At 45.7% G+C, this 24,055-nt stretch overlaps 1 protein-coding gene across 3 annotated transcripts in view; it reads left to right on the top strand.

The window, feature by feature from the left end:
• Window positions 1-24,047, top strand: part of RCAN2 (regulator of calcineurin 2) — a 170,500-nt gene extending 146,453 nt beyond the window's left edge. For all 3 annotated transcript variants that reach the window (XM_073335794.2, XM_073335793.2, XM_073335792.2), the window contains one exon: window positions 16,269-24,047. In XM_073335794.2, coding sequence (XP_073191895.1) covers window positions 16,269-16,429 — 161 coding nt within the window. In that variant the 3' untranslated portion in view covers window positions 16,430-24,047. The remainder of the gene's footprint in view (window positions 1-16,268) is intronic.
• The last annotated feature ends 8 nt before the right edge of the window (window positions 24,048-24,055 follow it).

Below are 24,055 nucleotides of genomic sequence, written 5' to 3'. Positions count from 1 at the left end.
TGCACTGGATCTAATTTACCTAGATTTTAGTAAGGCGTTTGATACCGTGCCACATGGGGAATTATTAGTTAAACTGGAAAAGATGGGGATCAATATGAAAATTGAAAGGTGGATAAGGAACTGGTTAAAGGGGAGACTACAGTGGGTCCTACTGAAAGGTGAACTGTCAGGCTGGAGGGAGGTTACCAGTGGAGTTCCTCAAGGATCGGTTTTGGGACAAATCTTATTTGATCTTTTTATTACTGACCTCAGCACAAAAAGTGGGAGTGTGCTAATAAAGTTTGCAGATGATACAAAGCTGGGAGGTATTGCCAATTTAGAGAAGGACAGGGATATCCTATAGGAGGATCTGGATGACCTTGTAAACTGGAGTAATAGTAATAGGATGAAATTTAATAGTGAGAAGTGTAACGTCATGCATTTAGGGATTAATAACAAGAATTTTAGTTATAAGCTAGGGACGCATCAATTAGAAGTAACGGAGGAGGAAAAGGACCTTGGACTATTGGTTGATCGTAGGATGACCATGAGCTGCCAATGTGATATGGCCGTGAAAAAAGCTAATGCGATTTTGGGATGCATCAGGAGAGGTATTTCCAGTAGGGATAAGGAGGTTTTAGTACCGTTATAAAAGGCACTGGTGAGACCTCATCTGGAATACTGTGTGCAGTTCTGGTCTCCCATGTTTAAGAAGGATGAATTCAAACTAGAACAGGTACAGAGAAGGGCTAGTAGGATGATCCGAGGAATGGAAAACCTGTCTTATGAAAGGAGACTCAAGGAGCTTGGCTTCTTTAGCCTAACTAAAAGAAGGTTGAGGGGAGATATGATTGCTCTCTATAAATAGATCAGAGGGATAAATACCGGAGAGGGAGAGGAATTATTTAAGCTCAGTACCAATGTGGACACAAGAACAAATGGATATAAACTGGTCACCAGGAAATTTAGACTAGAAATTAGACGAAGGTTTCTAACCATCAGAGGAGTGAAGTTTTGGAATAGCCTTCCAAGGGAAGCAGTGGGGGCAAAAGGATCTATCTGGCTTTAAGATGAAACTCAATAAGTTTATGGAGGAGATGGTCTGATGGGATAACATGGTTTTGGTAATTAAATATTCATGGTAAATAGGCCCAATGGCCTGTGATGGGATATTAGATGGGGGGGGATCCGAGTTACCCAGGAAAGAATTTTCTGTAGTATCTGGCTGATGAATCTTGCCCATATGCTCAGGGTTTAGCTGATCGCCATATTTGGGGTCGGGAAGGAATTTTCCTCCAGGGCAGATTGGAAGAGGCCCTGGAGGTTTTTCGCCTTCCTCTGTAGCATGGGCCACGGGTCACTTGCTGGAGGATTCTCTGCTCCTTGAAGTCTTTAAACTACGATTTGAGGACTTCAATAGCACAGATATAGGTGTGAGGTTTTTTTGCAGGAGTGGTGGGTGAAATTCTGTGGCCTGCGTTGTGCAGGAGGTCAGACTAGATGATCATAATGGTCCCTTCTGACCTAAATATCTATGAATCTATGAATGAGTTCATCACATATTGTCTTGGAGAAGTATGATGGGTTACCTTTGCCAGCATTCCCATATTTTGAGATATGGCCTGCTAAAAATGTGTCAAACTGAGCCACAAGCTCCAACAATCCCAAGAAATTTCCATTCTGCAATGATCCAAATGTGTCATTTGATCCCCAGAAAGGCAGACCACATTCAGCTAATGTTTGAACAACAGCTATAACTCTGCAAGACATGTTGCCAGTATTCATGCTCCCCTTTAATTTGTTCTTCCAATTTTTGTGTCAATCCAAAGCCCTGCTTCGATTTAAATATGTCAACATTGAATCTCTGTGAATAGTGCTATTTTCATGTTGTTCAATTAAAACAGTATTCCGCCAGTCACTAAATCCATCTACAGCAAACCGGGATGTTGAAGGTTTATATGCAAAAAGTTTGCAAACAAAACAGTACACAGACCCTGCTGATGGTGAATACAGTAGCCATTCTTGAGTGTATTTCTCACCATTCCCTTTCATGCCAAAAAATATTTTTTGTGGACAATATCTTGTTTGTTTGCCATTGGTAAAAGTCCGATGTGATATTGCAAAATACATGACAGGATCTGATTTCCTTGCATTATTTCAATCTACGTGAGTAGGACGCCCCCCTGGTTTAGGTGGGGATAAGTAATAAAAAGAGAACAGAAAAATGGGTGAAGAGTGTGTAGTGGAGTGTAAGGAAGTCTCACAAAGTTCTGATTTTTCCCATTATGACTACTTTGATGCTTTTTTTGAAATATCAAATATCAATTTTTTTAAAAAAAAATATTTTTTTTCGTGCCCCCTGCTTTGCTGGTGCCCTAAGCACATCCGTAGTCTGCCTATTGGGTAATCCATCCCTTGGGTAAGCGGGTGCAGATCTGTTGCAGTCCATGGAGTTGCTCCCACTTGCACTGGGGCTGAATTTAGATTCATAGATTCATAGATATTTAGGTCAGAAGGGACCATTTGGTCCAGTATGTTTTAATAAAGATTTAAAGCATAATCCCCACTTTGAGGATTTAGAAGAGAGTTTTTGAAACTAAAAACACATTTCTTCCAAATGAATCAGGGTCGCAGGCTGTGTTGTTGTCAGTTTCCCCTTACATCTGAGTACTAAGTAATGTACTTAATGGGGCAGATTTATAATAGTCAGCTTTCTTAGTGATTGTTTCAGTCCTTCACTCCAAACATACCTGTTAACTGAATCTCCTTTGGTTAACCTTCAGGTCCTCTTCAGTCCTCTTGCATAGATGCATAGGAAGGCAGGAGGAAAAGGAAAATGCCTTTGGGAAGTTAGACTTCAGCACCTGAAATGAGTGGGTGAACGTCAACCTGGGGAGATTCCTATTTCTCATTCTGATCAGATTAATTTATTTTGTTTCCTTAGAACAAAGGCTAAATATTGAGGTAGAGACCTTGCTGACTGCCATTGTGTTTTTCTGCTGAGTCATCACACTATCTGACAGTGCCTTTATATTTATAATTGTAGATCCTAATTAAAACTTCTCCTCTGTGTTTGGAGAGTGCCTAGCATATTTTGCCACTGCCACAATCTAAATAAATCAGCAAGTGTCAATTGGTGTAGCTCCCATTTCGTTAGGCCTGTATCCTAATTTGGACTCAGATTTTATCACCAAAACACCGATCACTTAAATGGAGACTCATCAGTTTATACCTGTTGGGGATTTGGCCCGTGATTTTTTGCCTTACGGTGTCACTTTAAAAAGTGGGAAGATCTATCTTTTTCATCCTGTCATTATTACCTTGGTATCTGAGCTACTAATAGCACTTTAGTAGTAGTATTTTTAAAGACCTGAACAACCATTAAAATGTAGCACCGGATTCTATTTTTATAAAAACCCTATGGATTGTACATGACTATGTTCTAATACATTAGTAACATTGGCCTCATTTTCAGTCCAGCCTTAACAAGGCTTCCATATTTTGATCCACGATTTCGTAGGCGTTAATAATCGTGAATACAAAATTGTATCCACATTTTTTGGGTGGGTATAACTGAGGTTCTTCTCTGAGTTTGTGTCAGCATGGGTCCCACTCCAGGCGTGCATGAACTACATGCATGCAACACTGGATTTTTCTGGGCTAGCAGTGTCCATCAGGGCTGTGCATGCACTCTGTGCTTCATTTCCCCCTTACTGCCCATGGCCAGGTGTCAGCCCCCTAGTTCTTAACTCAGGCTAAACTCTGAAAACTTATGAATATCTTCAGACCCACTTCTGAGCTTTGATTTTTGACTTCAGTGAACTGAGTAATCATTGGACAATACTGTTCAGAGGTGCTCCGATTGACTCCAGATCAGCAAGAGCTTACCTACCAGAGGACAGGTTCTTATCCCTTCACTCAGTGGTGCTTAACCTACAAGTGAAACCAACAATGACAGTGTGTATATGTCCAGGGCTATTAGGCCATATGTCAGTGTGCATATGTGAGATGCCACTTGCCAGACTTCTCCTATAACCTTTATACTTGTGGCTGAGATCTGTGTATGCCCCATCCAGACATCATATGAGCAAATGCAATAAAGACCCATCTCAAGTATTGCAAAAGCTGGCTTGGTGGCTAGACATGAACATGAGGAGAAAGGTGACATTTTTGGTTCCCCCTCCCCCAGACAATGTTTATCATGGACACACCAGGGACAGGCTGAGGGGCCCACCTGAAACACCTCCAGGCACATGGGCTCAGGACAATTTGAAGCTACACATGAACGTCATGGAATTAAGGATCATCAGGCTAGCCCTTTATAACATTCTTGCCCATTCTGCAGAATTCCAAGGTACAGATTCTAACAGACAACATGTTGGCAATTCGCTATGTAAACAAGTAAGGTGGTGAGTGATTATCCCCTCTGCCTGGAAGCCATTAAGTTTGGTGTCATCAGCATGAGGTGACCCCACAAGCTCTAAATCTTCCAGAGACCAGCAATTACCTAGCAGACTTCCTGAGCAGAATCGTGCTAACCAAACAGAAGCATTTACTACAGAAATCCATCCTAGACCTGATATTCCATTAGTGGTGGACTCCCATCAGATTTGTTCACCACAGAGGATACCACCAAGTGCTCCTGTATGCATTCCCACCGATTCCTCTGATTCCCAGAATAATATCCAAGGTCATATAGGATAAGGCCTGAGTCGTCATGATAATCCCATACTGGCCAAAATAGTTTTGATTATTAGATCTGCTGCAGATGTCTCGGCAGCATCCTATACACCTTCCAACTTGCCTGACATAGTACCCCAGAACCATAATCAGATATTTCACCCAGGCCCACAGTCACTGCATCTGATGGTTGGATGTTGGCTAGCTGAGCAACACTGACAGAGACTGCTCCCTACCAGGTCAGAAAATTCTTATGCAGAGCAACAAATGTTCCACCAGGAAAACTTAATCCTCCAAATGGATAAGATTATCCATGTGCGCAACTCAGAATAATATTGAGCCAGTGGAGTCCCTGATACCAAAGATCTTAGACCATATCCTGCTCCAGAAACACATGGGACAAGTGTTTAACTCTCGTAAAGTCTACCTTTCTACAATATTGGCATGTTAAGCTCCAGTAAGGTCGCACTCAGTCTTCTCACATCCTATGGTATTCAGGGGCTTTCTTCATGCTTGCTCTCCAGTCAGAGACCTAACTCCATTATGGGCCTCAGTGTCATCCTTCTAAAGCTTATGAAGACTTTTATTGAACTGCTATGGGAGTACTCAACATATTTGTCAAGCTGTCAGGAGTGGCTCGAAAGCATGAGTACCAACCTCAGGGCAGACTGTTAAGAAGCAGGGCACACCCACAAATCTGGTTGTGAATTCTAGACTTTGAATTCCCCAACCTAGCATCCAGTGTGACCTCCTCAGCACTGTAACAGCCCAACCATGAAGTCCCATATAGTCATCTTGGGTACTCAAGCTTTTAGGTGGCAAGACAAACTGAACTTTGTGATAGATGGTCTCATACACCAAAAATCACGATAATATTCCAGTTACTCTCAGTCCCAAAGGACCAGTCACTTTCCCAGGTCAGTTGCACTTTAGATCTTACAAAGACAACGCTTGTAGCCAGTCCTATAATAAACTAGCTAAAGGAAATGAGAGTTATTTATAAAGTTAAAGGAGGTAAACATACACATACAAACCTCTGTTCAGTGGCAGCTTTGCAAGCATCAATGATCCCGACATACATTTGATGAAAATACTCTTTGGGGTCACTGTAGGTGTGAGAACGGCTTCCGCGGTCGAGCCATCTCCGTGGCTTGCGTTTTCTTGGGAGTGTAGGATCATCCAAATAAAGATTTCTTGCCTTCTCTACTCTACCACGGTGTCGGTGAGCTGAGCTGAGTGCACTGCACGCTTGCCGTGGTCTGGCATCTGCACGAAGAAAAGGCATGAAACGATTGTCTGCCGTTGCTTGCACGGAGGGAGGGGCGACTGATGACATGTACACAAAACCACCTGCGACAATGTTTTTGCCCCATCAAGCATTGGGAGCTTAACCCAGAATTCCAGTGGGCAGCAGAGACTGCGGGAACTGTGGAATAGCTACCGATAGTGCACCGATCTGTAAGTCGATGCTAACCAGGATAGTGAGGATGCACGCCGCCGACTTAATGTGCTTAGTGTGGACATACGCAATCGACTGTATAAAATCGACTTCTAAAAATCAATTTCTAAAATATCGACCTAATTTCGTAGTGTAGACATACTCTGAGAATGTTTCTCCATCAATTGATATAGAAATTCACGCGCGCTGCACATCAGAAGTTTCACATGATAGAGAAGAAAACTCAATTTTTGTTTTTACCCCTCTAATTGGAAGAAAATAGCTCACGAGAACAGGGAATAGCTTTTGGTCCTTTTGGTTTGATGCATCCATGCTAAGCGTGATAAACGAGCACTTCTCTACATCACACTGCAGTTCTTCTGTTGATAATGGAGCTAATACATTGCAGATTATTCCCTCAGATTTTGTATGCGCAGACGAAAACTTGGGTTGGTAAAGTTTTTTAATCAATTGTGAGATACAATCACTAGATCTGAAACTGTGTCCTTGGTGCACAGAATGGTAAGTAAACAGTCCCTCACTTGCATGTATTTGATCAGCTTCTGTGTTTTGCTTAACAAAAAATTCGGAAACACTTGAGTTGCACTTAGTTCGTTCGGCGCCCGAGTGTTTTTTTGTTTGGAGATGCTGAGTAATGTCATTACGGCTACCGTGAGCAATGGAAAACTCGTCTCCGCATGTCTGACCTATAACCTGACTGTTGTCAGCTACTGAAGTCTTTATTTCAAAGACATGAATTGTTTTTGTAGGTCATCAGTAAAAGAACATACACACTTCTCTGACATTTCTGGAGTAAAGATCGAACTAACTTCCCATGGCTGCAGTCTAGCCCTGTTTCAGGTTGCTCAGAGCAATTGCCACCACCGCTCCCTGTCGTAAATTTGACTGCAGAAGAATGTTCTTGTGAGCACAGTAAGATTTTGTAGTGTACATGGGTTACAAAATCTTAATCTACCCCATGTTTACCTTTAGTTTTGTTTCAGAAAGAGAAGTCATTTGGAGAGGCAGGGGGGCACCGAGGGGCTGTGTGCGGGCAGGGGGTAGCTCAGGGTGCAGGCAGGGGGGCACCGAGGGGCTGTGTGCGGGCAGGGGGTAGCTCAGGGTGCAGGGAGAGGGGTCGCTAGGGGCTGTGTGCCAGGAGGGCTCTCCTGTGGTCCCTGTTCCCTGAGGGCTCTGCCAGCCCTGGAGCCGGGTCCCCCAACCCGGCAGCTCTTACCGGCTGCTTGAGCAAAGGGGCTGGGAGCTAGGAGCACCACGGCTGCCTGCTCCATGGCTCCAGCCAGAGGAGCAGCTACCCTGCATGCACAGCCTGGCACCAGCTTCTTGCCTCTGATCTGGTGGGTGGGGGGAGAGAAGGAGCAGTGTGTGTGTGTGCGGGGGGGTGGAGCTGCCCCCTGGACTTCCCTGCACTTGCAGTGCAGCTTGGGGGGTGAGCAATTCTGCCTGGGGGAGCACCAGGGATCCAAGATTTAGCCCTGGCTCTTGGCTTCAAGTCCCACCGCTCATGGCTTGGGTGGGGGCAAGGATCAGGGTTTCAGCCCCGGAATCTGGGCTTCAGCCGGTGGTGGGGGTGCTAGGGATGGGGATTCAGCCGGGGAGGCAGCTCTGGGCCTTCAACCCTGCAGCAGGCTGCAGGGATGGAGACTTCAACCTGAGGGGGTAGGGTTAGGAAAAACGTTTTCACTAGGAGGGTGGTGAAACACTGGAATGCGTTACCTAGGGAGGTGGTGGAATCTCCTTCCTTAGAAGTTTTTTTAAGGTCAGGCTTGACAAAGCCCTGGCTGGGATGATTTAGTTGGGGATTGGTCCTGCTTCGAGCAGGGGGTTGGACTAGATGACCTCCTGAGGTCCCTTCCAATCCTGATATTCTATGACTCTATGAGTTAATGATCTGGAGGATGGTGTGGACTGCACCCTTAGCAAGTTTTCAGACGACACTAAACTGGGAGGAGTGGTAGATATGCTGGAGGGTGGGGATAGGATACAGAGGGACCTAGACAAATTAGAGGACTCGGCCAAAAGAAATCTGATGAGGTTCAACAAGGACAAGTGCATTTAGGGTGGAAGAATCCCATGCATTGCTACAGACTAGGGACCAAGTGGCTAGGCAGCAGTTCTGCAGAAAAGGACCTAGGGGTTACAGTGGACGAGAAGCTGGATATGAGTCAACAGTGTGCCCTTGTTGCCAAGAAGGCTAACAGCATTTTGGGCTGTATAAGTAGGAGCATTGCCAGCATATCGAGGGATATGATCATTCCCCTGTATTCGGCATTGGTGAGGCCTCATCTGGAGTACTGTGTCCAGTTTTGGGCCCCACACTACAAGAAGGATGTGGAAAAATTGGAAAGAGTCCAGCGGAGGGCATCAAAAATGATTACGGGACTGGAACACATGAGTTATGAGGAGAGGCTGAGGGAACTGGGGATGTTTAGTCTATGGAAGAGAAGAATGAGGGGGGATTTGATAGCTGCTTTCAACTGCCTGAAAGGGGGTTCCAAAGAGGATGGATCTAGACTGTTCTCAGTGGTAGCAGATGACAGAACAAGGAGTAATGGTCTCAAGTTGCAGTGGGGGCGGTTTAGGTTGGATATTAGGAAAAACGTTTTCACTAGGAGGGTGATGAAGCACTGGAATGGGTTACCTAGGGAGGTGGTGGAATCCCCTTCCTTAGATGTTTTTAAGGTCAGGCTTGCAAAAGCCCTGTCTGGGATGATTTAGTTGGGGATTGGTCCTGCTTTGAGCAGGGAGTTGGACTAGATGACCTCCTGAGGTCCCTTCCAACCCTGATATTCTATGAGTTACAGTCTTAGGTTCCAAAAGCTGATAGAAGCTTCTATAATAAGTGTAAGGGGACTGTTGTCCCCTTACTAACCTTCAGTGGGGGTGTTTTAGTTGCTAGCTTGCAGTACTAAAAGGGGGAAGGGTTGATGGGGAGTCAGGACCCTGAGACTGACAGTCCCTAGGTAAAATGGGGAGAGGCCAATGCTCCAAGTCAGCCTGAATGACAGGGCGGGCAGGCTAATCAGGGAGTCAGGAGTCCAGGGAGGTCCTGTTTTCCGTGTGAGCTGGAATTGCCTGGGTCAGACAGAGTGGGGCCCAGCTAAGGAGAAAGCAGGGGCCCAAGCTGAGCTGGGATCAGAGCTGCAGCCCCAAAGCCAGAGGCACAGCCCAGAGAGAGCAGACTTGCCCTGCGAGGACAACTGCGGCAACCAGACCTAGAGGGGCCAGAAAAGCAGCCCCACGAAGCAGGTCAGTGCTGGGAGTAGAGTCGCAGAAGCAGCCTGCAGAGCAGACCTGTCCTGGGAGGAGAGCTGCAGCAACCAGACCTAGAGGGGCCAGAGAAGCAGTGCAGGGAGCTGGAGGCAGAGCAGCAGCCCTGCTGAGGCAGAGTGGAGCTGGGGCTGGAGCAGTCCGGAGCCGGGTGTCGTAAGCAGCTGGGGAGAGTGAGGGGGGACCCTGGGCAGCGGGGCCAGCACAGGGAGACACCTCAGCCAGGAGGCTCTGCAGGCCAGACTCGGAGAGGGATTGGTAACCCTGACAGGGTGGGGGCAACGCTGAGAAGAAGGGTCCTGCCACCTAGAGCCTGAGAGCGTGCACCAAAGAGAGTGTCCAACCCACAGCATCCCTGCAGCACAGCCAGGGCCTGAGAAGGAGGCCTGGGACTTACAAGGAACAGACTGTGAACTGCCCTAACATTCCAGAGACACTGTTTGTGATGTTCCCTGCCACAGAGTGGGGTGATGTTTCCTTTAACTTTTCCCATTTTCCCTTATTCCTTTTAAAATTAATTGTTGATTAAATAACATTCATTTGCTTCAAATTGTATGTAATGATCAGTGGGTCAGAGAAGTGCCCAGTGCAGAGAGAGTACCCTGGAGTGGGGACACCCTAGCCCCGTCCTAGGTGACCACAGCAGGGTTGCGGGTCGAGCCCCCCAGGAATCCTGGGCCCAGCCTTGTTGGGGTTACGAGGACTCTGCCAGACAGGAGAGTGGAAAGGGAGTCCTCAAGGGTAGGGAGGCCACTGGGTAAAGGAAGTGAGAGCGAGTACTCAGATCCTTTCGCTAGCCCACTTCACTGGGGTAGTGCAGAAGCCAGGAAAGTTTCCCACAATAACGGGACTATTCCCCTGCTTACATAATCTTTATATGTCCTTTAGGGCTACCCCATCTTAGCACTGTGGAGCTTTTGCTCATGCTTAGTAATCCTTGCCCCTCAGAGTCCAAGCAGCATAAAGATAGTTTCTTCTTGTCAGGGATTTTTATTCCCTTCCCCCAGAGTTCAAGCTGATGGGAAGAGTCCACCGGCATGTCTCCTCTTCATTGGTGTGGAGGGGTGCAATTAACAAATCTTTTGTCCTCTGATGTTCTGCAATGGTTTGTCTGGGGTCTATGGGTCTTCTTTTATTGGGCAGGAGATACACCTGTGGCAAACCACTATTTCATACTTGTTAATGCTTCTCTCCTCCAGTTTATAGTTTGAGTGAACTCTTAAATATTACCATATACCGTGATACAGATATGATAAATGAGACTGATGCATGCAGCAATTCATAAAAGCATTTCATAAAGTCCAAAACACTAAATACATTTTATAAACCTAATACCTAGTTTAACAATACTCACACACAGGTGAGCCAGACTGGTTTCCAGCTATGCATTTGTCAGTGTTCAGTTGAAGCCTAAGGGCCTTGGCATGAGCTGGTACCTGGTCTGCCAGCATCACAATACCGCCTTATCATCAAGACAGATATTCTCATGGCCATTATGTCAGCATGGACAATCAGCAAGTTCCAAGCTTTTATGTCCGGATTGTTTTACACACCCTTCCAAAGGGACAGGATGGTGGTGAAACTGTACCCCAAAGTCATCCCTAAGGTGGAGTTGGAATTTCGCCTGAACCAATCCATTACCCTATCAGTCATCTTCTTGAAACTGCACTCAATGCCGGGAGAAAAGAAGCTCCATATTCTGTATGACTCCAGAGCCTTTCTATATTACCTCAGCAGGACTAAACAGTTTGGGTTCTCGCCTCACCTCTTCTCGGCTATATCTGGTGCCTTGAAAGGCTATCTTGTCACAGAGAATCCTTGAAGTGGATCATGTAATGTATTTCGACCTGCTTCAGCTGGCTGGCGAGCCTCTCCCTCCAAATGTCAAAGCACTTTCCACCAGGGCACAGGTACCATCTTCCACCCACTTCAGAAACATGCTGATCTCTCAGGTCTACAAGGCAGCAATGCAGTGTCACCTGCTAACTTCTGTTCAGCATTATGTATTTGACCTGGCAGCCAAATCAGAGGCCATGTTCAGGGCAGCAGTACTTTAATCTCCGTTTGATGCAGCTGAACTTCAGGGGTAGGGACACTGATTGATTGCCTGTCCCCTACACTGGGATCCACACTGACAAATACTTGAAGAAGAAAAGTAATCTTCCCTCACTGTTTTTGAGATGGTGTAGGCAGTTTGCATCCCACAACCAGCCCTCCATTCCCGCTTTTCGGAGTCCTCAGCCACATAGGCTTTGAACTGGCAGGGACCTGCGGGAGGACTACAGCAGCCCCCTGCCCTTTATGGCCTTGTGCAAGAGCACAGGAACTGGCAGCCTGAATGGCCCTGATGGACACTGCTAATTAAGAAAACTCCCGTGTCATGTGCATGAGGTGCTTGTGTTCCTACTGTAGGCTCCACGCTGCCTACAGCATCTCAAAGAATCTGTTATTGTCGGGCAAGTAACTGTTCTTCACTTGGCCACCTTCAGGACCGATTTATGGGAGCACTGAATACTGATTCGTTCAAATGACATTAATTGCTGCTGCAGTTGCTTGTGCCAGAGGCTTGGGAATGTTTGTCCCAGTGTCTGTAGTTATTTCAACTTCTCTTTTCCAGTGGAAAGACATCTTTGGGAAAGAATTTGAGCATAAAAACGAATGTGGCATCTGAACTGGGATTATCACCTTTTAAGAGGACAGTGAATGTGAGTTACTGTACGTGGTGTGATAAGAAATGGCCCAGCTTTGTTTGTGCACTGCACCACAGAGCTGTTTGCATCTGACAGTGACCAATGTGCCCCTCAGTGGTGGTTGGCAGCATTGACGTCAGACCATAGCTGAGAAATTAGCTGCAGCCTGCAGGGAAAATAGGCAGTGCAAAACCACATACAGCATGACCAAGAGTGGTTTCTCTTTTTACATTTTAGCTTCTCAGCAAGCCCCATAATGCTTTACTCAATCTGGATCCAGGAAAAAGATTTCCAAAAATAGAGAAGTTTAATGTCAGCATTAATGGGATCACAGCAATAAAATATCTCTTGCAGCAAGAAGCCTAATTTATAATAGTTATTCACTGTCTTGATTGTACAGTTGCCTCCCACCTTCAGATAAAAATGCACCCTGTCCTCTAATCCCAAGCCTTTAAGCCTCACTCAGATGAACAGCAAACCAGCACAAACACCATGCTTGCCTTGTAGCAGGTGCAGAGTTACCTGGAATGACAGGGGCCCGATCCTGCAATCTTTTATTCAAAAAGGTGTGTGTAAAGAATCATGTGAATGAAGATTTTTGGGATCAGGCTCAGTAACTTATAAAACCTGGCAGGGCATCTTTTAGTTCTGTATTTATATAGCCCCTAGTACAAGGAGGTCCTGGTTCATGACTAGGGCTACTAGGCACTACCATACTACAAATAAGTAGTAGTAACAATTTATTCTATGGCAAATAGGATTTTGGGGTTCCATCTTACCTAGTTATATGGTGCCTTGCTCTCCTCCTAGAGTATTTACTGTAAATTTGCATTGGCCGCTCTTAACTCAAAGCAGTCATATAAAGCAGAGATTGTCAAAGACATAGTAGTGTTTGTCAGTAGCTAATCATGGTGTTTGTCAGAGTCTTAATAAGGCAATTTGTCAAACTTAAATAAAGTGTACTGGTGCTTGCCGGCATAAAAGACAGAAACGACCTATTCCAATAGGTCATCTACTCTGCCCCTGCCAGGCCAGGATTGTTCCCCACAACACATTTTCTAGTGCTTTCTCTAGTTGAGTTTTAACCGCCAAGCTATGAGACTTCCCCTGCTTCCTTGGGGAGATCAGGTCAGTGTCTCACAGATCTCACGATCTGAAATTTTTCCTGTTATTTTTCTTAAATTTACTTTTTCTTAATTCCATCCCATTATTCTTAGCTACAGCCCCATGTACCACACTGAACAGAGGCAGCATTGTTTAGGAGATGGTGCACAGGACTTAGAGCTGGGAATTACTGAGTTCTGAGCCTGGCTCTTACTCTGAGAGCGTGCGGCACAAGCTGTCAGCATAGTCTGTGTGGTATGTAGATTGTTATGGATTTTTTACCTTCAGTCCTTTTGGTACGATGTCCATCTGCTTGCATTTGGAAAGGAAGATGATGTCTGTCTGTATCTGTACAAGTTTTTTCATGCAGTTGATAGATTTCCACTCCATACGGCTAAATGCAGTGCCTTGCATAATGACAGGTTTCAGAGTAACAGCCGTGTTAGTCTGTATTCGCAAAAAGAAAAGGAGGACTTGTGGCACCTTAGAGACTAACCAATTTATTTGAGCATGAGCTTTCAAATAAATTGAACTGTAGGTCATGAAAGCTTATGCTCAAATAAATTGGTTAGTCTCTAAGGTGCCACAAGTACTCCTTTTCTTTTTGCGAATACAGACTAACACGGCTGCTACTCTGAAATCTGGCTCTTACGCTGGGGCTGTGGCAAGTCATTTCACTTCCCTGCCCCATTTCCACCTCCACAACACTGACCTACTTCACAGGGAAAATTGGAGGGTTAAGTAATGAATGTGCACAGAGCACTTGGAAAATCCAAAGTGCTGCATAAGTGTGTAACCCATTGCTGAGTGTGTTACAGGTCCCACTCCATGATCTGCAGAGGATATGAGTGTGTTCCATCTACTGCTAAAGAGCACTGGCTCAGGCTATAGCCGCTCATGCTTTTAGCTCTAGAGGTCTCTGGTTCAGTCCCCTGTGTGTCGGCCAAGATGATGATTGTCATAAGTGCTAAGTAGATGCTGTGCCTACTTCAATGGTGAAGGGTATTTAGAGATGTTTATAGCTGGAACTGTTATCAGTGATAAACAAATCCTCTCCCTCACAGCCTACAGCTACAGCAGCTAGAGAAATTAGAGATGGAACCAAGCTGCAGTGTGTTTAACTGGATCTGAATGATCCCAGAGTCTAAGGAAGTTTGGGCCTGGGGTACTGAGGTTTGGCCCATTTTAGATACAAGGGGCAGCCATGAAATTTGAATCCAGTGCTGAACTCCCTGTGGATAGAGGGTTTAGGAGGTGTGGTTTTGAGCTGGGCCCATTTCCATGGCACTCAGCTACCTTATCTCTCCCCTCCTTACATATACATTTAAGCCTTGTCTACTCTGTGATTTCAGTGTGGCTGCATGAGTGGAAAATCCTAGCATAGGCACTAGTGCAGTTTGTTTTTAACTAGTCCAGATTATCCTGGATTCTACCCTTAGGCCTCGTCTACACTTGGGAATAGCCTTTGCATTCAGAAACAGTCGCCAGCTTTCGGTGTAGTTGCAGGGGTGCTGACCCCTGGCGAGTTGTATGGGCCTGTGGTGCCCGGGCTCCAGCAATATTCAGGGCCCGGGGGCCCAGCTCCACCAATGTCTGGGGCTGGGTCTCTCCCCCAGCCCCACCTGCTGCTCCTGCGCGCTTCCCCGAGTGTCCCCCGGCCCCCACTTGCTGCCCCCGTGCGCCTCCCACAGGCCCCAGCTCCGGGCTGCCTCCGCTCTGCTGGCTCCCAGCATCAGCTGCCACGGAGGGTCCTAGTGCCCCCCATCCCCTAGTGCCAGGGCAGGCTGCCCTTACCCTGCCCTTCCACCTCAGACCCTTACATTTTCCAGCAGGACCCTCCACCAGCACAGGGCTGACCCTCCACCCGCAGTCACCGCTCCTTCCCCACGCTGGGCCAGGGGCAGCCCCATCCCTCACTCCCCGTAAGGCTACAGTGAGGGGCAGCAGCAGGGGAGGAGGCACACGTGATAGCAGCACCCCGCCCCCGCCCCCACCACAGGCGAGGCGAGGGGGCTTCCTGGACCTGAGAGGGGCCCTAGGAGTAAGTGCAGTGACAGTGATGGGGGTGAGTGTGCTCCTGGGGAGGAGAGGGCGGGCTCCTCCCCCAGAGCTCACTGCTGCTGGCAGGGAGAGGACTGGATGGGGAGTCCTCTCTGGCCCCAGCCCCGGGGCAGCCTGCCTGCACCCCAAACTCCTCATCCCTAGCCCTGCCCCACCCCAGAGCCCTCACCCGCAGCCAGAGTCCTCTGCCCTAATCCTGAGCCTCTCCAACACCCCAAACCCCTCATCCCCAGCCAGAGCCCTCACCCCCCCGCACCTGTACCCTCTGCCCTAGTCTTGAGCCCCTCCCACACCCCAGAGCCCTTATCCCCCGTCACCCTAACCCTCTGCCTCAGCCCTGAGCCGCCTCCTGCATCATGAACCCCCCCCAGCCCTAGCCCTGAGCCCCCTCACAAACCCCTGATCCCCACCCCACAGCCCTCACCCCTGCACCCCCTCGCTCCGCACACCCTCCAACCGCCAAACTCCCTCCCAGAGCCTACAGCCCCACCCCCAGCCCAGCCTGCACCTAAGCTCGGTCCAAGCCTGCACCCCCACCCCCTTCCCGCACACCCTCTCCTGCCCCCCAAACTCCCTCCCAGAGCCTTCACCCCAGCCCTCTGCACTCCCTCCCAGAGCCTGCACCCCAGACCCCCACACACACCCAAACTTCCTCTCAGAGCCCAACCTCTCACCCCTTTTGCACCCAAACTCCCTCCCGGAGCCTGCACCCCAATCCCCTGCCCCAGCCCAGGGCCTGCACCCCAGAACTCCTCCCCCACCCAAACTGCCTCCCAGAGCCTTAGGCAGGTGGGGGGGGTGGAGTTTTGGGGGGGGCGGGTTCTGGGCACCACCAAAATTTCTACAATGATGCCACCCCTGAAAGCAAACCCCTGTGTGTCTTTGTCTAAGCTTAAGGCTCAGCCATGGTGCAGCTACACTGATTGCTGAATCAGGGCTATTCGTGGAGACAGACAAGGCCAAAGTCAATGTTTGGCGCTCTCATTCTGGTGACCTTTGACCTAACCACTTATGTCTGCTTCCAGGGGAGAAGTACGAGCTGCATGCAGGGACAGAGTCCACCCCGAGCGTGGTGGTGCATGTCTGCGACAGCGACACAGAGGAAGAAGAGGACCCAAAGAATTCTCCAAAGCCAAAAATTATTCAAACCCGGCGCCCTGGCCTGCCTCCTCCTGTGTCTAACTGAGCCTCTCCAGCCGGAGTAGCACTTCTCTCCTCCAGCATGGCTCTTTGTTTTCTGTTTGCTATGTTTTGTTGAAGGGCAGCCATTGCCTGTTGGGTAATGGGACATCTAGCTCATTGAAATCCCTTCTCTGTACTCAAGCCTGTCTAACACAAGGGCTAGGAAAAAGTTCTTTGTACATGTAACCATATCACTTGCCATCGAGTGTAATAGATCTTGTGAAAGGGGCTAGAATAGGGGTGGGGTTCAGTCTGAGGGTTTTTCATAGCATTGCACATTGTAATGGTAGCAAAACCAGAAGCATTGCTTAGTAAACTAGTGATGGGCAAATAGGCTGAGGGTGGGATTAACGTTCAGACAAGCAGAACATCATTCTCTGCTCCCCTTCCCACAGGATCCCACTCCCCACCCTCCACTACTCCCCAGCAGACCTGGGTCTCCCTCTTGTCCCTTATTCTTACCTGGTGTCATCTTGTGAGGTAGCAGCTCAGTGGCCTTTAACCCCTTCGCCTCCACTTACTGAGCATTTATCTTGTGGGGGGGCAACCCAGAGGCCTTTCACTCCCCCTGGCAATGTCATCAGGGGACATGTTCTCTGCATGTTTCAGTTACAGCCAGGGGACTGAAACACTCCTGTCACCTGACTGCTGCTGAATACACTGGCCCTTTAAATCTGGGGCTGACACCCTAGAGTGCATTGGGCTGAAGGGGGAGGCAGGATTTTGTGAAGGGGGAGGTGTCCTTCAATCCTTGGCCCTCCAATGAGAGGGAGCCAGGCTGCTAGCAGTGGGGGAAATCCTCACATTCCCTCCCAGCAGGAGGGCAAGGGTGTTAACTTCTCTTTTCCTGCACCCCTGAGGTTAGGATGGAGAAGCTAACTTCCCATTATGCTGGGATTCATTGCTGTCTCATGGTAGCAGCAAACAGCAGTGATGGGCAGAGGTTTCCAGTGGTATGCTGGATAGCCCTGATACTCCAGCTATTTGCAAATATTTGCTCATCCCTAATAATCAGCACTCCCCCTCCCCCTTTGCTTGATGTGTTTTAAAATCCATATTTAGCTGTATGCAGTGTTCTCCCGCCCCCAGGCCAAATAAAACAGGACCACACTTAAACTTGAACTTAGACTGCATGGAATTTACTCTCCTGTCTCACTCACTCCTACATGTCCCTGCCACTCATAAAATGCACAGGATTACTGACATTTTTGTGCTTTCAGTGTGAGTGGTAGCAGAGAGTACTTAGATATTTGGATTTTCTACCTGGGCAGATCATCTCTGTTAATTATTCTCATGCACGCTCACCGTTTCGAGAAAGTGCTTTCTAGAGCTTTAAGCCTTGCTCTTACAAAGGCACGTGAGCTTAACTTGACACACGTGAGTAGTTCCATTGAAATGAATGTTATGAAACTTAAGCGTATGCATATGGCTTTGCAGGATTGGGGCATAAGCAAATGAGCTGCAGTTCTACCCTTACCCGCTTGAAAAAGACTCTGTAGAGATGGCACTGAGGGGTTCCATGTTTAAAGTCTCAATGCCTTTCCTCTCTAGTTTGCTCCATTTACAAGTAAAAAGAAAGTTTTTCTATTTCTCAACCCTGCAAGATCAACTTGGGATCTGAAAGTCAAGCTAGGTTCTGTAATAAAACCTTGTTGGGAAGTTTCTGAAAATTACAGTGGCAGAATCTTAATTAACCATAAGGATACATATGCTTCAATGGACTCTAGCTCATTTTCCCATTGCTGTATTGACTCAGCAATACCGACAGAAAGAAAAACATGTAATTTCTTCACTAAAATCAGCAGAGAATTCTCAATGCCCACAGGGAGAACAGAGCTGTGGGTGTAAAAATGAGCCATTTTTACAGAGTTCCTTTTCTGACCATCACCATTCTTTAATATTCCCACTGAGAACTAGAGCCTTGCTTATGCATAACCCTTATGGCGATGATTCTCATTGCAGTATGGACACCACCTAGCATACATTCACACTTAGGTTAAACGAGCATGTTCAGTCTAGCAGAGACCTAACCTAAATGAGACTTGACTTTAACAGTTTTATGGGATCTAGACAGATGACCGTCTTTAAAAAAAAAAAAAAAAAAAAGCTTTTCCGCTAATTCACATTATTACTTTTTGGCAATGCTTTCAGAATTGATTTAAAGAATGATATTCTTCTTATTTTAAATCACCTTCCACCCTGGGACTATAATATGACCATTCCTGCTGAAAATGGTACATCAGGCAAGCTATAGTATTTAAGGAGAACAAATCCCCTCCTATTTCATGTGTTACTGCGTAGATAAAATGCTATTTTGATGTCAAGATCCCTTGGCTTTAGACAGTTAATTATGAATAGTATTTTTATGTGAGATTTAAATGTAACATTTCCTGAATAAAACCGTCACTTTGAGATGGCAGAGATTTGGGGGCCAGATCCTCAGCTGCTGTAAATCTGTGTAGCTCCATTTACCTGTTTACACCAGCTGAGGATCTGATCTTTTATGTACAAAAATCAAACAATGAATAAGGAACCCAAACCTAGTCCCCACATTGAAGCAAAATCAGACTTTCGGGGGTTTGGATCCGGGTCCAAACTATGCAACTTGGGCCCAACTCAGATTAAAAAATCTATTGTGACTGAAGCATCAGTTTTAGTTTAATATTCACGTCTGTCTTATTGTCTCAAAGTGCATTATGGGACATGCACACAAGGGATACTTAAAGACAGGCATAGTTAATTGACTATGGTAGGTCCTAAAAGAGTGGAGCTGTAGGGTACTATGCAGGAGGGTGTAGGAAATAGCTTCACTGTCCAAACCACAGAAAGAAAAACACAGCTGAAAGATTGAGATAACCCACGGGAATCCTGATATGGCTGCAATCAGGGTTTATAAATCACTATGTGAAAGAACAATACTTCTGATATTATAGATTAACCTCTCTAGTATGAAAATAACATTTGAGAACCTGGCAAGCCATCTTTGTATCTCACCAGCAGCCTAATCCTGACTAGTAATAGAAAACAGGCTTCCTCAAAAAGGGCTGACCGCTTTGAAAAGCAAATTTTCTACATAAATTCAGTAGTCCAGATCCTGTGGCCCTGCTGACTTCAATGGGAGTTTTGTCTATGTAAGGTCTGCAAACTCAGCTACTATGACTTTCACTTGCAACACCAAAAGTAGATTCTGCTTTATAAGAGCACTGTAAATCAGGACTAGTTTCACTGGAGTTACTCCTGATTCACACCAGTGTAAGTGAGAGCAGAATTTGGCCCTGATTCTTTAAACTTGCTTTCAAATGGGTTCTGAGATACTACTGAAATGGTTTTCTAGAGGTGAAATGGTACCCTCTAGTGGATGTACATTACTCACTCCTCTGGTTAGAAATGGAGTAGAGAAAATGAAGGTTACAATTGCTATTACTGGTGTCCCATCTACCCCACTTGTCCTCCCCCTTCTTCTCTGAACTCAGACTCTTTCATACTCTGCAAACGGTGACTTCTTTTGTAAACGTATTTGTGCATTTAACTTCCCTAAACTCAAAGCAGGGTGCTCAAACATTTCAAAAATAAATAGTAGTCAATGTCAAAAGTCTCAGTGTTGTAATGGGACCCACATGTCCTTGTGGGGACCCACTGTCATCACTAGAACATCATACTAGCTGATCCCATGGCAGAATTGCCACCCCCAAAAAACCTTGCTATAATATCTGAGCTACATGGATCAGTACTTTTTTAAAAAATCTTGAACAGGTTAAAAAGGTGTCCTGTGGGTAAACTACAACCCTACATTTCCACATTTATTTTCTCCCAAATTGGCTAGTTCTCTTTTCATGCAGTGACAGTGAAAAGGGCCTTTCTTGAGACAAAGGGAATGTCTTTTGTATAGAATGATACTCAGCTAAATAGTCTTGTAAGACTTTACAGTGGTACATCCTAGCACTTTGAGAGTTAGTTATGTGTCAGCATTTCCATTATACTGTACACATCTTTTAATTCTATTTAGTTATATTTTATAGGAGTATTAAAAAAGGCTATTGGCTAATGAATCACTTTTGCACTTGTATATCTCAGAGCTTAGTTTTAAAAAATAAATATGGCAAATGATGATTTGTCCATGTGTTCTGCTTGCTTTTAGCATTTTGGAAAGCAATCCTCAAGAAAGGCTAAAACAGTCTAGTGAACTGGCTAGTGTGAATGTGCACTACTGCTCACTACTGGATGGAGTCAGGACTGCTTAAATGTGCGTCACAGGTCACATGCTGCTGACTGGAGATTATCCTTTAGTTCAAGTGGGCCTGTGTTTCTGGAGCAGGAGGATAAAGGAAATATAAGTGTGATATATGCAAGCTTTCACTTCAGTCACTATTGTTCTCTGTACAAATTATGACAATTTGTGGCAAGATATGATGGTAAAAATCAAATCTAATTTAAGTAGTTGCAATTCCACTGACTTTCATAAACTTACACTGCTTATACCGTATCTGAACTTGCTTGGGAGTGTGTAAAAATAGCACACTGCATCACTTCAGAAGAGCAAATATGTGTCTCTACCAACTGAAATGACTCCACAGAGGCTGTTCGATATGGGTAAACATGATACATATGCATATTTAAATAGGTAACTTGGCACTGAGAAAATGCCTAATCTTAAAATGAAAATAACAATACTAATCCTGATTACCACAAAATACCAGTGATGGATTATGGTCTACCATGTCGATTCATATAGGGTATTTTTCCTCTTCTTCTAGGATAGTCCTGAAGGATTATTTTGTGTTTAAGGCAAAGGACTGGAGACAGAAGATTTGGGTTCTCTACCCAGCTCCACCATAGATTTCTTGTGTGTGACCTTGTGCAAGTCCTTTAGATCTAATTTTCATAAGTGACTAATGATTTTGGTGCCCAATACAAGGCATCTTAAAGGGGCCTGATTTTCAGAGATGGTGCTCGGAACTTGGTGAAAATCAGGACCCTTTAATGTCTCAGCTTGCCATCCAAAAATTGAAGCACACAAAAATCATTGGTCTCTTGACAATGTAGACCTTATTCTTTCTGTCTGTAGGGATGGGATCCAGGAGTAAAATGGTCTGTATAACTCCTAATTATTCTCTATTGCTAGGCAGCATGTGAGCTTACCCCAGATACAATGAGAAAAGCTTCTTTGGCTGATTTGTACTGAAACGTGAAAATTGTCAAAGTTCTATTTGTGTTTGAATAGGGCATAAAAGGGAAAAACCACATTGCCTGGAAATAAGCCCAATGATTGCCAAAGTGAACATTGCGGGCCATGTTTCTAGACAGGCCTCACCTGGACTCTGCATGGGCAAATGTAATAACTGACGTTATATGCACAAAATCCCATTAAGCACTTAATCTGAACACACAAATGGGCTGTTACACTTCTGTAGTAGGCATTTGCACACAAGTGAGAGTGTGCAATCAGGGCCTGATCCTGCAAGATGCCGAGCATCTCTGGGGAGTCAGAATTGAAGGCATGTCTCACCTCCAGTTGTTCAGCACCTAACTGGTTCATGCTCTGATTACTTGCACAACTGACTGCACGCCAAAGTTGTGCATGTATTTTGTTACCGGTGATGTGCTTAGGGCTGTGCAAGACACAAATTGATAATCACCACCCCAAAGAGTTTACAACCTAAATAGGACATACATTAGAGCAGACAGGATGCACTGGGAATCCCAAAGCAGGCAACAACTAGAATGATCATTGCTGACTCACTTTTTGCACAGAGGCCCTGTTTTCAAAGGGGACTTAACACGTTACAGGATTGGGCTTGTAGTTAGTTACTGCCTGATAATAGACAGTCTGCAAATTATTTGTTAGAATTACTCCTAGACTCATCAGAATGATTTATCGGAGGTGATAACAGTCCTACAGTACTTTGTCATAGATCGGGGGGAGGGGGGACGGGGACGGGGACGGCACTGTTTTTTCCTGGAAGAGGGATGTTGGGCTGGTTATTATGAATAATCCTGATTAGTGCAACTGCTATTCGTTTTGGTTTTGGTTCAGCAATTTCCTGCTAACCATTGAAACTCAAAATCACAGTAGGTTTCCTCCTCCTCCTCCTCCATTCAAGATTCTTTAATAAACTAAATTTGCAAGAAGGTTTTTTTTTTAAGTACTGCAATTACTTATCCACTGTGTTAACATATAAGAAAATAAAGCAATGTCTCATCTTGAAGCTTTTGCGTTCTCCTCAAGGAAGCCACTTTACAATAATAGTTACCAAAATATACAAGGATTGCTGGCTAAAAAAGATTAAGGTACTGGACAGGTCCTGGCCAAGATTAATCCCTGGTGTAACAACACTGAAATTAATAGTTAAGCTGGTGAGGAATATGGCACCTTTTATTCAAGAACCTCATACAGGGCAAAGTTCAGCAACCCACACTGTACCATGTTCACTGGCTTTGCAGTTGGAGTTACGGAGGCTTTGAGCAACACCATATGGGGCAGATTGTGCTGCGCCCCGTGCAGATGTGTAAGGATGGGGGTAGCCCAAGAGATCTGTTACCTCACATGTCTAGGTGAGGGTTGGCCATGGTTCCACTGTTTGTGCTCAGAAGAGTGCAAGGACAGTGAAGAGCAAGTGCCACTACCTACCCCAACGAGGTTGAGGCACCTGCAAACCGGCCAGGGCAGATGCTTTGGCTTGGAGAGGAGTACAGGCAGAACAGCACTTGCTACGCTGCATTCTTACCAGGGGAGTGAAACCCTCTCCTGCCTCTAGAGCAGGGATGTTCAGAAGGCATAATAAGGTTTATCAACCCCTTTAACAGATGCTCACTCCCAGATGGGTAAAGATCACCACCCAGGCACTCTCTGAATACCAGTATTCCAACAGTGCAGTATCTGCAGGCCCTAGCGTCCAGGATTTCTTTGTCTAGGGAACCTTGCTCAAGTAAGCACTAGGAACCTGATGCTGCACCTGAAGGGCTGATCATCCTCTGAGTCAATGGGAATTAAAAGCATTCAGCACCTGAATAAAGACTCCAGGATTTAATCCCCTGTAATTCATATCCATGAAATAGGGGGCTCAATCTTGCTCTTGCTGAAGTTAACAGAGGTTTTCCCATTGACTTCCTGAGAATAGGATCAGGCCAGCAGGAGTAAACTGGTCTATCTTCTGTACATCAGAAAATCAGCCTTGTTTAATAAACCACTGAAAGTGATAGATCATTAATCTAGTACAGGACCGTCATTGTGTCAACATTAGTGTCCTGAAGACATGTTCTCTTCACTATCAATTTAGAAAAAAAAAAGTATAAATGTTTTGAATCCATTTTAGAGCAGACTGCTTCTCATTCAGAGATTTCTGAAAGGAATGTGTCATCCATATTGACTGATTCATCCTTACTGTTGATTTAGCAAGTTGTCCTATTGTGATTAGCTGCAGAAGCCTTTCATGTATGTTATTGTGGATCTGAGACCATTAACCATGTTCTCCTTATTCAAGTGTCTGGATTGCTGACAAAGATGTGACATATCTGTACATATTATAAATCAATACTATTTTTAATCATATATTTTGTACAAATACATTAGCTCTGTACTTCAGTGGAAATCTAATATGGTATTAAACATTTTGGTGGAATTACTGAACTT

Source organism: Lepidochelys kempii, chromosome 3, assembly GCF_965140285.1.
Source record: "Lepidochelys kempii isolate rLepKem1 chromosome 3, rLepKem1.hap1, whole genome shotgun sequence".
Lineage (NCBI taxonomy): Eukaryota > Metazoa > Chordata > Testudines > Cheloniidae > Lepidochelys > Lepidochelys kempii.
Note: the sequence above shows the minus strand (reverse complement) of the source record. Positions and strands in the feature narration are given on the sequence as shown.